The following is a 19,224-nucleotide window of genomic DNA, read 5'->3' on the forward strand; positions in this document are numbered from 1 at the left end:
GGAGGCCACATCGGGTGCAGAGGATGCAATAGATGATGTGTGTGGAGGTGCGGACAAACTTTCCTCATTCCTGAAGAAGGGCTTATGCCCGAAACGTCGATTCTCCTGTTCCCTGGATGCTGCCTGACCTGCTGCGCTTTTCCAGCAACACATTTCCATCCCTTATTTCCTGAGACACTCATGGCAAATTACCCCTTTTCTTATAGTCCTTCCTATTCACTGCAATATACTTTTGCTGAGCACTTCAAAAAATTGCTTTGAAAGTCCTCCACTACTCGTCAACTGTCCTACCATAAAATCTTTGTTTCCAGTCTACTTTAGCCAAGTCCTCCCTCATTCCATTGTAGTTTCCCTTGTTTAAGCACAGGACCATGGTATTAGATTTTTATCTTTACACTCTCCATCTGTATTGTAAATTCAACCATAGTGTGATTGCTCCTTCTAGAAGGATACCTAACTATGAGGTCATTAATTATTCCTGTCTCATTACAAATGATCAGATCTAGGATAGCTTCTCCCTCATCTGTTCCATTACATACTGTTCAAGAAAACTATTGCGCATACACTCAGCGAACCTCTCCTCAAGGCTACCCTGACCCAGCTGGTTTAAACAATCGACACGTAGATTAAAATTCCCCATGATAATTCTCATACCACTTTTATAGGCATAAGTTATTTCTTTGTTTATTGCCTGCTCCTTTATACAGGTCAGTTGGTAATGCTCGCAGGTACTCCGGCCACTCACCACCCCCCCCCCCCCCCCCCCCCACTGGTTATGCAAACAATTTCCTGACTCAGTGATTCCCCAAGACAATGTATTCCCCAGCTTTGGAGAATGATCACACAAACAAATTTGGCTGGAGGATGGCTATGGAAGTATTTCTGAATGGAAGGGACTGAATGAGAGTTTAATTTGATATAGCAGTAAAATAGTAGTAAATAGCTGCCCGAATGAAGTATGCATTACAATGGATAGTCATCCACATTCTTTGAGACAGTTGTCTTTGAGACAGCATGTTGCCCCGACTAATTTCCAGAATGTTCAGCTTCTTGGAGAAAGACAGTACAAGTTTAACGCTTTAGCATTACATTAATGTCCAGAGAGAGAGAGTACAATTTTAATCTTTTAACATTACAGTGGCCTATAGACTACGCCTATCAGTGACTTTTTTTTTGTAGAATTTCTAATTTCCACCTAAATGGATTCAACCTTATTCTCCACAGAACCTATATCATCTCTGAGCACCACCCTGAAGTTGTCTTTGAATATCAGAGCTACCCCACCTCCCTTACCTTCCCGTTTGTCTTTCCGGATAGGTCTGATATCCCTGGATATTTAATTCCAAGCTGTGACCATCCTGTAACCATGTCTCCATAATGGTTACTCAATCATATTCATTCGCGATGATTTGTGTTGTTAACTCATCGACCTTGTTACGAATGCTATAAGCATTCAGGTGAAGTACCCTGACTCTAGTTTGCTTACTATCATGATTTCCAGCATCTCTAATAATATCTCCTGAGTTATCCTTCCTTTTTACTTCCCTCATAGACTGCCTTGGACTTAAACTCTCCTGCACACATGCCAACCTGCTGTTTACTTTTTTATTTACCATCAGACTTCCTGTTATTTTCCCTTTCCCTTCCCCCAATTCACTATTTTAAAGTCCAAGTAACCACCATATTTATTCTTTTCGCTAGAACACTGGTTTCAGTTTGGTTCAGTTGGTGACTATCCCATGGGCACAGATCCAAACCTGATGTCAATGCCCCATGAAATGGAGCCCCTCTTTCTTACGCCACTCCCTTAGTCTCATGTTTACTTCCCTAATTTTCTTATCCCGAAGCCAATTTGCACGTTGGTCAGGCAATAATCTGGAGATTATGACCCTCGAGGACTGTTTCTTAATTTCGTACCTCGTGCTTGATAGTCCCCACAACATAGGCAAGGCTAGGAAGGAGAACCTATGTTGTTTGTCCCAATGTGGACCACAACAACTGGATCCTCCCCTTCCGCTCCAATATCTTTTCAAATTGGTTAATGATGACCTGCACCCTGGCACTAGGCAGGCAACATATCCTGTGAGACTCCCCCAATTAAAAAACCCTCTATAACTACCACTTGTCTTTTTGCTCCTCCTCTTGAATGGCCTTCTGCACCATGGTGCCGTGGTCAGCTGACTCATCCTCCCTGCAGCCCTTTTCCTCATCCAGACGGGGAGCAAGTATCTCAAACCTGTTGGATAAGGTCAAGAGCTGAGGCTCCTCCATTCCGAACTCAGAATCCCCTACCTGTCTCATTGCAATCACACCCTGTTGTTCCTGATCACTAACTGAATTTCAATTACTTAATCTCCCAGGTGTGACTGCCTCCTGAAACAAAGTGTCCAAGTAACTTTCCCCCTCCTGGATATGCTGCAGTGTTATAAACTTCCCACCGTATTTGTGCATGCCTTCCACACATTCATAAATCATCTGCTGCTAAAACTCTCATCTGTGCAGCTGTTAACTCTAAAGTTAACAATTCAGCCACCTCAGACAACGTTTCATGCTCTACACTTCTTAAAATTGGATCACCCAAAGCTTTATTGCCTGTGGCCAACTTGTGTTAACTCCCATTCGGTTGTGAACTTTATGTTTACTGACCTACATTAGTTGCCAGTTAAGCAAAGCCTCTGTTTCAAAAATAGCATTCACATTTTCAAATCCCTCTATGCCTTCAATTCTCTTCCTCCCTGTCATCTTTGTCATCTCTTCCAACAACTTTGACATATCTGCACATTTCTAATTTTGGTATTTTAGGCATTTCCAGTTCTAATTTTTTATTTTTTTAAAACCTATTTTCTAATCAACAAGGTTAGAGGTGTTATTACATACCTGTGGAACAGGTGAGACTTGAACCCAAGCCACTAAGATACTCCTTAAGGTCTCTTTGACCAAATTGTGGTCATCTACCTTAATATCACCCTGAATGTCTTGGCTTCTATTTTGCTTCATAATAGTCCTTTGGGTTTTGTTTTTGTCTTGAAGATGTTTTATAAATATGGTAGAAGCAAAATTCTGCACTTACTGGAAATCTGAATCAAAAACAGAAATTGCTGGAGAAACTCAGCAGATCAGGCAGCATCTTTAGAGAGAAAAACAAAAGTTAACATTTTGAGTTCAATATGACTTCTTCAGACCATCGAGTTTTTCTGCAACATCTTCTGTGTTTGCTTTATAAATGCAAGTTGCTTTTTCCATCGACCTTGCACTCACATTAGCTCCACATTCTATCCGCCAGTCTCCAATCTGGAGGCATTGGTATACTCATCCCTCATTGCCAGCATTGATTGTCTGTGAGAAAATGGAAGTGATGAAGGTTTACTGTTAATTACGTAGTTGTTGAAGCCAGAATGTTTGGGCAACAGAACAGATACTGTTCTTTTTTCAGCTTGCCTGAGCTCCTCTGGGACAGTTCAGGAAGCCAAGAAGTCAGGATGGGACTGTCACAGAATGAAAGTGAATGGTCAACAGAAGCTCAAGGTTGGGAAGAAGTTCAGCAAAGGGTGGATGCACATGGTGATGCAATTGCATTAGAAGTGGATGGAATGGCAGAAAATGACTGCTCTGGATACAGAGGCTGTCGGGTGAAGAAGGGCTGCAAAAGGAATGTGAATAACTACAGCTCCAATTTTTACACACAAAAAACTTAAAGGAATCTTTTGTTAAGAGCAAAATTAAGATTTTCCGAATGAGAATAGCCAGGTAGGCATAGCTAATGTGATTGCAAATGAGATGAGAATATAAAATCACAATTGGACATTGAAGACTCCAATGATGTGTCTTACATAGATTTCTCAGTAAATATGATGAGTGGTTAGACACTGGTTCAAATATATAACATCCATGGAAGTCTGAGAGTGCCCCCAAGGCCAAAGCTACAATTAGGAGGAGAGGCACAAGGTGTGGGACTGTTATCTCAACCTATGCTCTAGTGTAAATAATTTTTAAGGATTTCTATTAACTTCTGATAACGGCTTAATAGATTACATAAGAAAAGGCTTTTGTGCCTTTTTAAAGTAAAATCGGTTAAGTATTGAAAATAGTTCACACAGTTACAGGGAGAGAACAGGGCAGTGGGCCTTGTTTTTGGATTTTTGTTTATGACTGGTGTGCACATGGAATAACACCTGTGACTTTCTGATTCCAGAAGGCCTTGGACAAAGCTACACTTATAAAGCTGCTAACCATGCTGAAAACACTGGGTCTTGATTCAGCGATAGCACTGGGAAGTATTTATGGATAGGAATGGTCTTTGGCTTGCGAGCAGTGCAAAGTGAATCATCCAGTTGTAAGATAGTTATGGCTATGAATATGCCCAGTGTTTGTTTTGGAATCCAGTTTGGGTAGTGGAAATCCAAAATACGATATAAATTGGGCATATTCATAGATGCTATTAAACAAAAAGATGGGCCTGGATAGAGAGAACCAGCATTTTGAAAATTGAAGTATAGAGGAACCTCGATTATCCAGCATTCGATTATCCAAATTTTGGATTATCCGAACAAAAACTCCCCATCTGTGAGATTTGGATAATTGAGGTTCCCCTGTGTACTGTTGAGTTTGACATCTATTTCTGACTGTTCTCAACTACATATCAGCACACCCTTGAATGAAGTAATAGAAACGAGAGCAGATGGAAATCCTCAATGTCTGACAATATTTACAAAGAAGAAAGTGGTTGATAACCTATCATCAGAGTTTGCATTGAAATGTTGACTGAGTTCCTCCTCGGATGCTGCCAAATCAGCTGAGCATTTTTGGTTGTCTAAATAGATTTATAGTACATGCATGCAGTGATGTCCTCTGGTCAGTTTAAGGACTTCTGCATTTAGTATACATGAATGGCCTTAACTTGTTTATATAGGATATAATCTCAAATTTTGCAGATGTTATGAAACTCAAAAACATAATTTAATAAGCATGAATAGTAACAGACTTTAGGAGCACAAAGGCAATCAAAAGAAATGGGCAGATGTAGCAGATGCAATTAAAGGCAGAAAATTATGTGATTTGGCCAGGCAAATGAGGAAAGACTACGTGAACCAAATGGTGCCGTCTGCAATGGCATGCAGGGTCCAGGCAGCATAGGTACATAAAGCTTTCAAGGTGGCAGGGTAAATTGAAAATACTGTTTTAAATGTTTTCTGGATCCTTGGCTTTATAAATAAGAGTCAAAAAGTAAAGAAGCAAGCATGTTCTGCTAAAGCGTGATAAATAATTGCTTAGGCTGCATATAATCTAGAGAAAACAATTCTGAAGAAAGGTCATCGGACCCGAAATACCAAGTCTGCTTTCCCTCCTTGGATACTGCCAGACTGGCTGAGTTCCTCCTGCAATTTCTGTTTTAGTTTGATTTTTCCAGCATCCACAATTCTTTGTTTGTCATTCTGCGGTTTCATGAAGTGCCTTCAGCTTACACATCCTGAGGCACTTCACAGAAGTATTCTCTTACAGAATTTGACAACAGCCTACTTAAGAAATAGAAGTAGAATGGGCTGTTTGAACATAGTCTGCCTTTCAGTAAGATTGAATCTATCACTTGCATAATTTCAATATTGCTTAATTTTCATCTTGATCTCACCATCTTTATCCAGGGTATCAGCACTGATCCTAGTGTTAGCCCTGGTTTTGATCTGCTGGCCTGAAAATGAGTTGTTCTAATTCTACTCTTTTAGCCAATAACCAATTCTTAATGACAGAAAATGGTACTCAACAAATTGGACCCTACGTCAGATTTGCAATGCGTCCAACTAACAGGAGTAGAGCATTTAGAATGCCTTAATATGATGATGTCGCAGAGACAATAAAGACTTAAAGATGGAAAATTATATCTGACAAATTCTTTGCCATTTTGTGAAATTGGAACTTAAGTAGGGTACCTTAGGAGGAAGCTAGTGTATGTGGTACATTTGAAATTTCAAGCAGCATTTAAATAAGGTATCATTTAAGAAGTTATTACACAAAATTAGGGCTCATGAAATGGGGAAGAAATACATTGGTGCCAGAAAATGACCATATCAGGAAAGAATATCGCCATCTCTTGATGACAATGAATTATCTGACCACGACTGAATCCCACACTATCTATATTGTGGGGATTACCATTGGCTAGAAATTGAACTATACCAGCCATAAAGTTAGTGTGTCTACAAGAGTACGTCAGAAAGTGGGAATTCTGCAGCAATTAACTCCCCTCTGGACCACGCCAAACTGGACCAAGTTGGAAGCCACAAGTTAGTGTAATGGAATACTGTCCATTTACCTGGACAGGTATGTTCCAACAGTATTAAAGAAACCCTCTACCATACAGGACAAAGCAGCCTGTTTGATTAGCACTTCATCAATCAACCTCAATATTTACTCCCTGAAATACTGATGGACTATGGCAACAGTGTATGTACTATTTACAAGGAGCTCTGCAGCAGCTCACCCAGGCTCCCTTGACAACCTTTTCCAAAGCCACAACCTCTACCACCCAGCTGAACAAGAGCAGTAAATACATGAGGACATCACCACTTGGTAGTTGCCCTTTTAATCCTAATTTGAAATGTATTGCTATTCCTTCATTGTTCTTCTGGGTCAAAATTTTGGGACTCCTTTCCTTGCAGCACTGTGGGTGGAGCTACACTATGTGCAGCAGTTAAAGATGTTCTCTCACCACCACGTTCAGGGGCAATTGGAAATGGGCAGTGAGTGCTGGCCTACTAGTGACTCACATGTTCCACAAATGCATTTATTTTTTAAAAACACTCTAGTGTTTTTCCTGTTAAAAATGTCAAACTTAACGATCTTTGGTGTTTCATTTACCTTTCTCCGACACAGTGGAGTTAACATTCGTAAACCTCAAAGCCATTTCATGAGATCATAGTTGATCTAATGGTAGGTTCAAATCTGCATTCTTGCCTACCCTGATAACCTACATCCCCTTGCTTAACAAGAATATTTCCACATTTGTCTTAAAAAAAGTTTCAAAGGCTCCATGTCACCATCTTTTGAGGAAGAGAGTTTCAAAGCCTCACAACCCTCTGCAAAATAGTTTTGCCCTGCCTCTGTCATAATTTTTTTAAACAGTGATTCCTAATCCTTAGTTGTCCTGTAAGAGGACGCATCCTCTCCTCTGCTGACTGATCATGGCCCATTAGGATCTTTATATGTTTCAATCAAGTCACCTCTTGCTTTTCTAAATTATAGTAGATATAAATGTAGTCAGTCCAGACTTTTCTCATTAAACAAATCTGTACGTTAATTTAGTAAACTTCCTCTGAACTATTTCCAACACATTTACATCCTTCCTTAAATAAAGTGACCTATATTGTGCATAGTACTCCAGACGTGGTCTCACCAGTGCTCCTTATATCTGAGACATAACCTCATAACCTGATAATATTCTATTACCTTTTCTAATTGCTGTGCTTTCTCATAACCTTTTGTAATTCATGTGCTGGGACATATAGAATCCTCTGCATCCCCAAGCTCTGTAGTCTCTCACCATTTAGATAATATGCTTCTAGCATATGAATTATGAATTTTTAAAAATGCTGTATAGAAACATCCTCAACCATTTAAAACTATCACTGCAAGGATAATAATAGACAATGTTCAAGCCTGTTTAATTATTTCATCATTTTAAAGGATATGGACCGAATGTCATAACTTTTGAATCCTTTTGCTTCAGTGGAAGGTTTTCAAACTGATGATGTCGTGCCAAATTTTCTAGCATCTAATGTGTAAATAATGTCTACAAATTTGAATACTGAGTGTATTCATTTTGCAATATGTTAAGGTGCACATACTGATTGCGCATGTAACTTTTCTTTACTTTATTCAAATAACTGAATATGCATAAAGGCCATTTGACCTTGTCTTTCCAATACTTTAGCATGGCTGTCTTAATGTTCAGCAGTATCTCAAAGGCTAAAATTTAACTATCTTGCCTGGCTAACATATTGGAACTATTTATTACTGAATGAAGTTCTTCTTGACATACCATTTAACTTTACTTTTCATTATGGTCATGTTTTCTTGTTAATGTTATGACCAAAATTGTAGTGCTTCAAGTATAGTCTAGCTAACGCATTATGATTTCTGTAAACGTTTGTAGAGGCACTATGATTTTAACTTTAATTTAATTGTTCCATTTTGAAAAATCTACTTGAATCTTAGTTTATTTGCGATGTCTCCTTGATAATATAGTTCCATTCTTTATATATTTCTGAATTTTTTGAACTAGATACAACAGTTCCAATGTTTAATTTTCTATTTGCCTATTTGCATGTCATTCTCAATGCTTCTGCAGGTATTTGGCCTCATTATTTTGTATTTATTCCAATTGAGAACAAAATTGATATAGTTTCGTTTGATATTCATAAGTTTATTGTAAAATAATATAATAAATATTTGTTGTTAGCATTTCAAGTACTGACCTATTGGCAGTGTGGGAAATTTCGATCCCTAACATTTAAATGACAAGATATCATGAGTCCATTTATATATCCTATATACAGAAAATGCTAAATACAGATTTGCTTCACTGTTGTCATTAGCTTGGTTTGAACCTTTTATAAATCAAATTGTCATTTATTTTTTGTTTTAACAGCTGTCCAATGGGGAGAAGATGGTCGTCCTTTCAATTATCTTTTCTACACAGGAAAGCAGTCCTACTATTCATTTATGCATGTAAGTGTATAAGCAATTCAGGTGGAATTACAATAAATGAGTAGATCTTTAAATTGCTGTTTAACATTTACAAATTTTATTTTACGAAATGAAATAAAATTTGAAAACAAGGATAAATGCATGTACAACCAACTATCATACTCGTTCAATTTTGAAAGAAAATTTCATTCACGAAAAGTGGGTGTTACTGGTTAGGCCAGCATTTATTGTCTATCACCATTTGTCTAGAAGGTATTTAAAAGACAATCGCATTACTATGGATCTGGAGTTGCATGTAGGCCAGATCGGGTAAGGATGGAAGTTACCTTCCCTAAATGTCTTAGTGAACCAAATGGGTTTTCCTGACAACAATAGATGCATGGTCATCATTAAACTTTTGATTCCAGATTTCATTTAACATATTTAATTCAAGTTCCACCATCTGCCATGATGAGATTTTAACTTGGGTCCCCAGAACATTATCTTTCTTAATCCAGAATTGACTATTCAATTTCTCCCCATCTATAAACTAGAGTCATTCAAAATTCTGCTTCTCGATATCCTCTCCTGCACTACATGCCATTCGTTATGATTTAAAATTTACACTGGTCAATGAAATGTGAGATTGAAATCTAATCCAAGTGCACACTTTGGCCAGCAGTAATATTACAGTTGTGCTGTTTTCATCACTATAATGACATTGCTTTGTGATGCCTCTGCTAACTTTTTTTATATGAATTAAATTTCACTGAGGTCTTGTCACACTTTTGCTTGCTAACTCCACTATGGTACTCTACTTGCTCATTTCCTCCGCCCTCCATCATACATCCCCAATGTGGTGTTAGCACAATTAAATGTTAAAAGTATTGTAATAAGTTAATCATTAACTCCCTTGTTTTTAAACAAACTGCGTTAAATCGTAAGATCTAAACAATGAAATAAATTAATTACAGGAACTTAAATGTGTATATATCAAATTTCAAGTGACTTTGAACATTGAAACATGATTTCTATTGAAATAGCAAATTTCATTATATAATGCAATTCAAATTGATGAAAAAGTTTGTCAGGTAAACCATCTGGTAAAGATGCCGGATAGGAAAAAAAAACCTGTATCGGGTATGTTATGTGAATATATTGAAACCTTACTATAATAGAGATGGGAACTGGAGAGGTGTTAGTTAGTGTGTCCCGCAGAGTGAGGAATCAAACCCAAATGTTGTGGAGTTTGATGTGCCCCAAAAAAAGTTAAAGTCCTTGAGTGGTGTGCTAGGTTAGTGAGCTATTTGTTTCAGGAGCAAAGAACCCATTTGAAAGGTTTGTTGCAGCAATATGAGGACACATGCAGGAACAAATTGGAGAGGACTAATGCTATTGTGCACGAGGTAGAAATAGGGATTGCTGTTCTAATAGAACAATACCCCTATAGGCTTAATCCTTTCAAAGCCATACAGGTCCAGAAGGAAGTAGACACGATGCCCGACGAAGATACCATCGAATCAAGTCAGAGTGAGTCGGGTTCGCTGATTGTGTCAGTTCCCAAACCTGATGGGACTCAACGATTTTGTGTGGACTATCAGAAGGTCAACACTGTAACAAAATCGGACTCATACCCAGTACCAAGATTGGAGGACTGTTTTGAGAAAGTTGGACAAGCCAGTTACATCACAAAGTTGATTTACTGCATGGTTCCTGGCAAGTACCTTTATCAGAGAAAGCGAAAGAGGTTTCGGTGTGTGTAACTCTAGATGGGCTATATCAATTCAAAGTGATGCCCTTTGGAAAGAAGAATGCACCAGCCACATTCCAAAGACTCATAAACAGAGTTATGGTTGGGTTAACAAACTGTGTAGTCAATCTGAATGGATGTAGTCATCTTTATTGAGTCATGGAAAGATCACATGGTACAGTTGGCAGAGCTCGTTGAACAATTAAGAGAAGGAAAGCTGGTAATAAACTTAAAGAAAACAGAATTTGCAAAGGCAGAGGTAATGTTCTTAGGACATAACATCGGTCACGGAGGGTTGACCCCAAGGAACCCAGAGACGAAGGCTATCGAGGAATTTCCATGACCAACCTCTAAGAAAGAGGTGCTTTGATTTTTGGGACTAAGGGCATTCCACCAGAAGTTTTTCCAAACTTCAGCAGTCTAGTGGCACCACTCACAGATTTACTGGAGAAAAACACAAAATTTCAGCGGTCAGAACAATGCCAGGAGGCATTTCACAATTTAAAAGCAGTTTTAACCATCTCACCAGTTTTAGCTGCACCAAAATTTTTTGAAATCCTTCAAAGTTGCAATCAATGCCAGCGACGTAGGATTTGGAGCTATACTGCTACAGGAATATGATGATAAAATTGAACGGTCAATTGGCTACTTTTCAAAGAAACTCAATACCCACTAGAGAAAATACTCTACCATCGAAAATAAATTATTGAGTTTGGTACTGGCCTTACAACGTTTTAATGTTTATGTGATAAACAGTGTGTTGGAGACAGTTGTGTAAGCAGATCATAATCCTCTTACATTCTTGGAACCTTTTAAAGACAAGAATATGAGACTATTACATTGGAGTCTTATGTTACAGACTTTTAATTTACAAATTGTACATGTTGTGAGTTGTAAAAATGTGATTAGATTAGATTCCCAATGTTGTAGGAACAGGCCCTTCAGCCCAACAAGTCCACATGAACCTTCCAAAGAGTAATCCACCTAGACGCATTTCACTCTAACTAATGCACCTAACACTGTGTGCAATTTAGAATGGCCAATTCACCTGACTGGCTCATCTTTGGAATTTGGGAGGAAACCGGAGCCCCCGGAGGAAACCCACGCAGATATGGGGAGAATATGCAATCTCCACACAGACAGTTGTCCAAGGCTAGAATTGAACCTGGGTCCTTGGCGCTGTGAGGCAGCAGTGCTAACCACGAGCCATCGTCCCACCCCCGATAGCAGATGCATTATCGCAGATTTAAATGATAAAGTATAGATAAGATTGAACCGATATCAATGTTCTATATATGTGTGTAGAATTTAACATGAACTTAGATTAATGTCCTATGTATTTCATTGTAATGAGGTTAAGAATTAGGAAAAACAATTGAAGCTGTCTTTTCATTTTTTCTTAAGAGGGAGGTGTAATGAAATTGAAGGTACTTACTGTACCTTTGAGAGAGTGACTGCTGTTTTGCATTGAAAGCTTATATGCACCTGTCATATGACTGACTAGCAGTCTGAGTCTACTGGAAAATTGAAAATATGTAACCTTTGGCTGTAAACTAGATACCTCAATTGTTTTGGCCACAATTCGAATTTAACCAATCAGTTTAATTATGCCCAAGGATACTAAATCCCAATCGAGTTTAAATTTATTGTTTTTACCAACCTCGAGCCATTAAGATGAATCGATGTTTGAAGTATTAAAAAAAGGAGACATTTTGTAAGTTAGTGAGTAACTGTCATTGAGAGACTGATATTCAAAACAATTTCTATCAAAGATACCTTTTTCATATGAAACATTTTTGCAGTAAAAGACAAGACGACCCAGGGAGATCTTCAGCCGAAAGAAGAAAGACACTGATGACGACAGCCACTGTGTGGTTTTGAAATTAAGTTGGTGTAATTTTAATATGGGTGTTTATTGGAACAGTATATTGTTATAGAGTTGAAGGCAGATAATAAGTAGTTCAGAGAAAGGGGGTTTAGAGTTGTAAATAGTTGTTGTTTAATGTTCACTTTTAAGAGTTAAAGAATTAATTGATTTTTTTTTCTTTGAATAATGGAATTTGGGATTTCTCTGTCACTCATACTTTAACAGATTATGAGGTGAGGTGAGCTTTTCTGGGTGTTTGGTTTATTTAGCAGAAGGGTTCACCATTGTGTCATAACACTTTTTAAATCCACAAATAGACTTGTAATAAAAACAAAATATCTCCACCTTGTAGGTTTTTAAAATAAATCTTTTGTGTTTTGTGTCACAAATTAAATATACCTTCTGCTCCTCTGTCAAAATACCTCATGTGGTATTACCTTTATTACAAAACAGAAATGCAATGAAAATCAATATGGATTTTAAAAATTAGTAATGATGTACGAAGTGAATTTCTGTTGTTTTTTGAAATTCCTGCCGCCTTGAACGAGAGCAAACTCTTTGATTGAATTATTGCTTCAGAGTTCACCCAAGACTACACATGACTAATACACTTACTGAAACTCTGATTAGACAACTGGAAATATTAGGAACAGGAGAAGGCCATTTAATTCCTTGAGCTTGTTCCATCATTCAGTAAGGCTATGAATAATCAGTGACCTATCTTCATAAGTTTGCCTTTGTCCTACATCCCTTTTAATATCTTTGATTAATAAATATCAATCATTCTCAGATTTAAAATTAACAGTTGTCCTAGCATCAAATGCTAGGAAGTGATTCAATCTTCTGTTACCCTTTGCATTTAGAATTATTTCCTAACCAGTCCTAGAAGACAGAGCTTTAGTTTTATGCTCTGTCCCTGCCCTAGATTCACAACCAGCAGCAAACAATTATTTCTATAAATCTGTCAGATAGTGAGATGTCCCTGCTGAATTATAAATTCCAGGGAAAACAGTAAGCTCTCCTAATAATTTACTCTTAGTTTTACCCTAATTATATTGGCAATCTTCCCTAGACCAGTGTGTCCTTCTTAAGATATACTTAGAATTTCTCTCAGAACATGACCATAGTTTGATTTTGCCCATGTACAGTTGCAGTATACGAACATACAAATATGTGTAGAGTTAGGTTTCTTGGCTCCTTGAGCCCGCTCTGCCATTCTCTAAGATCATGGCTGATCTGTTTGTGATTTTGAACTACACATTGCAAGCTACCTCTGATTATCTTTGCTGCCTTTACATAACAAGATTCTATCTGCCTCTGCCTTAAAAACCTCTTCAAAGAACCCACCTCCACGACCTCCTGAGGCGTTGTAACACTCATTTCAATCCTAAAGGGCAACTCTTAGTTTTAAAAGTGCCCCCAGTTCTGAATTTTCTCAAACATCCTTTTAAGTTTATATTCCGCTCCTTTCATAATAAAAAAAAGCACACTCCAACTGCCATATTTTTGCTTGCTCACTCAATCTATTTAGTTTTTATTTATTCAGGGAGGTGTGGGCTTTGCTGGCTGCACCAGCCTTCAGTGTTCATCACTAATTCAGAATGTAGTGGTAAGCTGCTGCCTTGAACCTCTTCAATCTGTTTGGTGTAGGTACACCCACAGTAGTGCTGGGTAGAGAGTTGCACGAGTGAAGGAATGTCAAAATCGGTCCAAGTCAGGATGCCGAGTGATTTGGAGGGTGGTGTTCCCATGTAGCTACCTTTGTTCTTCTAGATGTTGCCAACAGGTTTGGAATGTACTAAGGAGACTTGGTAAATTTCTACAGTCATCTAGTAGATAATGCACAACTGCAGCAGCATGCACTGATGGTGGAGGGACTGAATGGTATCCATCCTCAAACAATCATGTGGCTGCTTTACCCTGGATGGTTGGGTTGTTGAAATTAAAGTCATCCATTCAAGTGTGATGTATTCCATCAGAATCTTGCTTGAATGCTTTGGTACTCAAGAGGTGAGTTAATGACTGCAATCATAACACACTTCCCTATCTGGTGTCACTATGAATTCAGTGTATGTGTTGTTACCTCAATACCCACAGACCTGTTTGCTTTAAATTGCATCTCTGATTTTGAAAAATCTTTGCTTGGCGTTCCCTTGACACCTTTTCATGTTTCGTATTCCATGGTTCATGTTAGGGTTTTACATCCATATCATCTTTTGTCTGTATGTCCTCTTTAAGATGCACACGCTGGGGTTAAATGTCTAATATGTCCACACGTAATTGAGGATTTTGATGCATTGCTATGATAATGTCTTCTGAATTTAAAAAAAACTTTGGAAATATTATAGTTCAGGCATCTACAATATTTTCCCTTTATTCCCTTTACCAATGGAATCAACAATATATAGTTGAAAAAGTCACATTTTGGTTAGTATGTGCGCTGTCTTTCAAATCTATACTTTGTTTTGCTTTCCTCTCACACTCAACTTTGCTCTGTGTCTTCTGTTACTCACTTTCTCCTTTATGCTTCTTGCTCCCTTGTACACTTTCTCTTGCATGTTTTCTTTTGCTCACTTCCTAATTAAACATGTTTATTCAAGGTTATTTTATATAGCAGTTTAACGCTGATCCAGAGTAAGGATGATGTTCTTAATAGCTTTAATTATACATCTTGTATTCCAATCCAAGAGATTCTTCCAAAGGTCATTTGTGCATTTTGATGTGGATTGTGGAAATCTTTCCTTTAAATTACCCACCTCTTATCTGATATCTGTTTTGATGTATATTTAACATTTTGATATATTACATCCATAATTTCTAATTGTCCAATTGCTAGTAGGAGCTAGTAAGGGCTAACGTGTATTGTACATATTGAAATGTTGAATTTATAGCTGTATGTAGTTATTGCATTTGATTACAAACATATTTGCACTTACAGTTCCATTCCCATGTTTGTACTTGCCAATAAACAGAATAGAAGCTTGCACAACTTTAATCCACAGTCATTCTATCACTTTAATCTGATTGAAATTGCATACATTTTAAAATAATTAAAATATTAAGATTTGCATAGTATTTCCTGATTACAATGCAAATAATTTTAATGTATTTGAATCCAAAAATAAATTGAGTTTTATACTAGATATGTAGTGTAATGTGGTAAAAAGTATGATTTGGCCAATAAAGTAGCCATTTTCCAATGCTTAATGAAGAAACTAGATAGAATCATAGAGGTGTACAGCATGGAACCAGACCCTTTGCTCCAACCCTTCCATGCCGACCAGATATCCCAACCCAATCTAGTCCCACTTGCCAGCACCTAGCTCATATCCCTCCAAACCCTTCCTATTCATATACCCATCCAAATGTTGCAATTGTACCAGCCTCCACCACTTCCTCTGGCAGCTCATTTCATACACGTACCACCCTCTGTGTGAAAAAGTTGCCCCTTAGATCTCTTTTATATCTTTCCCCTCTCACCCTAAACCTATGCCCTCTAGTTCTGGACTCCCCGACCCCAGGGAAAAGACTTTGTCTATTTACCCTGTCCATGCCCCTCATAATTTTGTAAACCTCTATAAGGTCATCCCTCAGCCTCCGAACTTTGAAAATCAGCATAAGACACAGGAGATAACTGCTTCATTGAGTCTAATGTCCTGCCTCAAAAGTATTTTATAATACTGTGTTAATTCATGCATCCTAATGGAATACAAAAGTAATCCTGCAATTTAGAAAAAGATAATGGAGCTCCAAAGCATGGCAAGTAGTTGGCAATGTATAAATTTTGCTTGACATGCAGGTTTATTTAGAAAATGGACCTCTACTATCTGGAGACAGCGAAGTCTGCAGGTGCTGGAGATCAAAGTTGAGAGTGTGTTGCTGGAAAAGGACAGCAGGTCAGGCAGCATCCGAGGAGCAGGAAGAATCAACGTTTCAGGCCAGAGCCCTTCATCGGGAATGAGGCTGTTTTATCTCTCCACCCTCGAGGCTCCCAGCCTCATTCCCAATGCTGTGCTTTTCCAGCAACACACTCTCAACTCTGCTGTCTGGATGCTGGTGTTGAAATTACTCAGTTGTATTAACTTAGCTTTGTATGTACATTATTTTTGCCAAACCCTCTCTCATTTCCAGATGTTAACCAGTTGTCTAAGGGCTCCGTTATTTCAGTGTAGTGGACTATAGTACTGTTGCTTTTGAAAAGTGAGAATTGCACAGGAAAAAGACAGAATAATCCTGATACCTTTGTTTTGTAAAATGTTCTTGCACAACAATTAACATGCAAAAGTACAGTAATAGTGTGAAACAGCTCTGTTGTGCAGTTATTTTCTTTACATGACTATCACTGCATAGAAGACAAAAAAGCAGTCCATTCTTGGGTAAAATCCATTAAGCACTCAGTTAAATATCTGTTTGGTCTTGTGATACTTACCATACAATGGTTACTCACCTGCTAAATCAAAGCTGTTTTGTGTGGAGTTCCACACAGCAAAGCTGATTTTTGGTTTTTTTACCTTAGCCAACAATGATTATAACCCATCCTTAGATTTAATTTTAAAATGTTTTTCTGAGGGTTAAGAGCTGTGATTTAGGTCCTTCTTGGAACACATTAATGAGATTAGTTTAAGTTCATTGATGGTTACGATCTACAGTGTTACATTGGATGATGACTGTCAAATCCCATTTAACATATTAATATTCAATATCTTACAGAATACTGTCTGTAGATTGTATTAAAACACAGGTTTTGAACCTTTAGGCACAGTAGGAATTCACTTTGGGTCTTCTGTAGTTTCCGAGAAGAGCTACAAGACAAAATCTCAGCTTGTCAGGCGCATTAATTTCTTGAAACCCTTTCACTCTACATTGACCTTGGGCAAATGAGCTTATTGCCCTAGCTGAAATGAAATGAATGATAAATGCAGAAAGTGCCTTTGCTGAGTAATGGGACTGCAATGAGGCTTCTCTAGAGTTTTATTCCTCTACAGCCTGAGGCAGCTCAAGGCCCCCTGCTGTTCATTTAAATAGGTATGTCAAATCTGCCTTGAAATGCTGCCTGTTTGATCTGTGGTAATATTTGTGAAGGTTCCATATGGACTTGAACCCCTGCAGGGGTAAGAAATAATGTACAACGCTTCATAGTGCAGACACAAATTTTCAAGAGGATGCAAAAGCACATTTTAGTTGTCGGAAAGGATGATATAGCTGAGATGTGGCACTGTCAACTTCTCACATGGTTGGGCAGAGCACAGTGCAAATCTCAAATTATGCTTAACCTTCCATTCAGTCAAAATTTAAACTTCCAAACTGTATGCTAGATTATTTGTCAAGTGCAGTCTTTGTATTATGGATTTTTTTAAAACTAGTTTTTCATACATAAGTAGTCTGTACAAAATAGACTGTCCACATATACTTGAAGAAGTGGGTTTTTGGGACTTCAACCACTCTATATAGTCCCTCCCTTCTCCATAATCATTCGATTGATTAGAAGTGGAACAGCAAAGCCATTATTAATTAAGCAGTAATTATTTCACTTGGTGTATATATACACATTACGACATCAGATTCATACAACTGGCTTCAAAACATTATTATTGTGTATTGTGAAATAAATGGTAACTTGAGTAGTTTTGTACCATATCTTGTTTACAATATTTGATTTGATATATTAATTGGGAAGGAGGTCATTAAATGACATTGCTGTGAATGAATATCTTCAATTTATGGTGATTCAATCTCCTTTTAAAAAAGAATAAAAATGGAATGTTTTGTATTACTCAAGTAATCTTTGCTTATTCTTAATTCTTTAAATGTTGTCTCACCAAAGCATCAACTTACCAAAAATATTCACTGATATTTTATGTCATTAATTACTTGTGAAGCATTTTGAAATCTATTGGGACTGTATTAAGATATTAAAGATTGCCAAGTTTCTTCTTTCTATTCTTAAAGAAACATTTGTGCCAATTCAAATGTAGGAGAATGGAATGTAGTGCTTAAACTGGGTACACTGAATTTAACACCATTCTGATATCCTCTCATTTTCAGTAAATTTGGCTAGTGCCTGAAATGCATCTATCTCCAAAGACTGCAGGGTTATTGACGAAAACTGAAGTCCCAGAATGTCTATCATTTGCACCAAATTTAAACTGTTTTTGTTTGCTAACTTACCAGCACAGCTTGTACAGCCAGCAAGAGGGTGAGCTAAAATTTTGAATGTCTGCAAACTTTTTCTGAAACCAGCTTTGGTTAAAGTAATTTAAAAACAGTTTCCTCCAGACAGGGGAAGGAAGACTTGAACAAGTGCCCTGCTCCACTCCCTTGATATCTCAGTTGACTTTCCTGCTTAAGGAAGCAATGATTCAATAAGATGCAAAAAAGCAGAAATTTGCACCACCACCATCCCTGGATATGTCCATCCCACTGGCAGGTTGGGCAACACCAGCGGGTTACAGTTGAGAGGGAGTTGCCCTCGGAATTCTTAATATTGACCCCGTGAGGCCTCATTAATTCAGGTTAAATGTGGCCTGAAAACTCCTGCTGATTACCACGTACCATCGTCCATCGACTGATGAATCAATACTCCATTTTGAACAAAACTTGGAGGAAGAACTGAGGGTGACAAGTGTGTAAAATGTTCTGTGGATGGATGATTTCAGTTTCCACCACTAAGACTGACTGAGTAGCAGCACTATTGATTGAGCTGGTCAGATCCTAAAGGACATAGCCACTAAACTGGGTCTGTGGCAGGTGTAGAGGGAGCCAACAAAAGTGAAAAATATACTTTATCTCATCTTTTCCAATCTGCCTGCTGCAGATGTGTCTGTCCATGACCGTGTCGATAAGAGTGACCACCGCATAGTTCCTTGTGTCATCCCGCCTTCAAATTATGACTTTCCTCCATTATATAGTGTGCAATATAACTTTGTTA

The 19,224-nt window shown here is 37.9% G+C and overlaps 1 protein-coding gene across 1 annotated transcript in view; it reads left to right on the plus strand.

Moving 5' to 3' along the window:
• The window catches only part of mrps9 (mitochondrial ribosomal protein S9), a 108,290-nt gene that overhangs the window by 47,063 nt on the left and 42,003 nt on the right, over positions 1-19,224 (plus strand). The window contains exon 5 of the mRNA XM_043691746.1: positions 8,642-8,721. Coding sequence (XP_043547681.1) covers positions 8,642-8,721 — 80 coding nt within the window. The remainder of the gene's footprint in view (positions 1-8,641; positions 8,722-19,224) is intronic.

Source organism: Chiloscyllium plagiosum, chromosome 6, assembly GCF_004010195.1.
Source record: "Chiloscyllium plagiosum isolate BGI_BamShark_2017 chromosome 6, ASM401019v2, whole genome shotgun sequence".
Classification (NCBI taxonomy): domain Eukaryota; kingdom Metazoa; phylum Chordata; class Chondrichthyes; order Orectolobiformes; family Hemiscylliidae; genus Chiloscyllium; species Chiloscyllium plagiosum.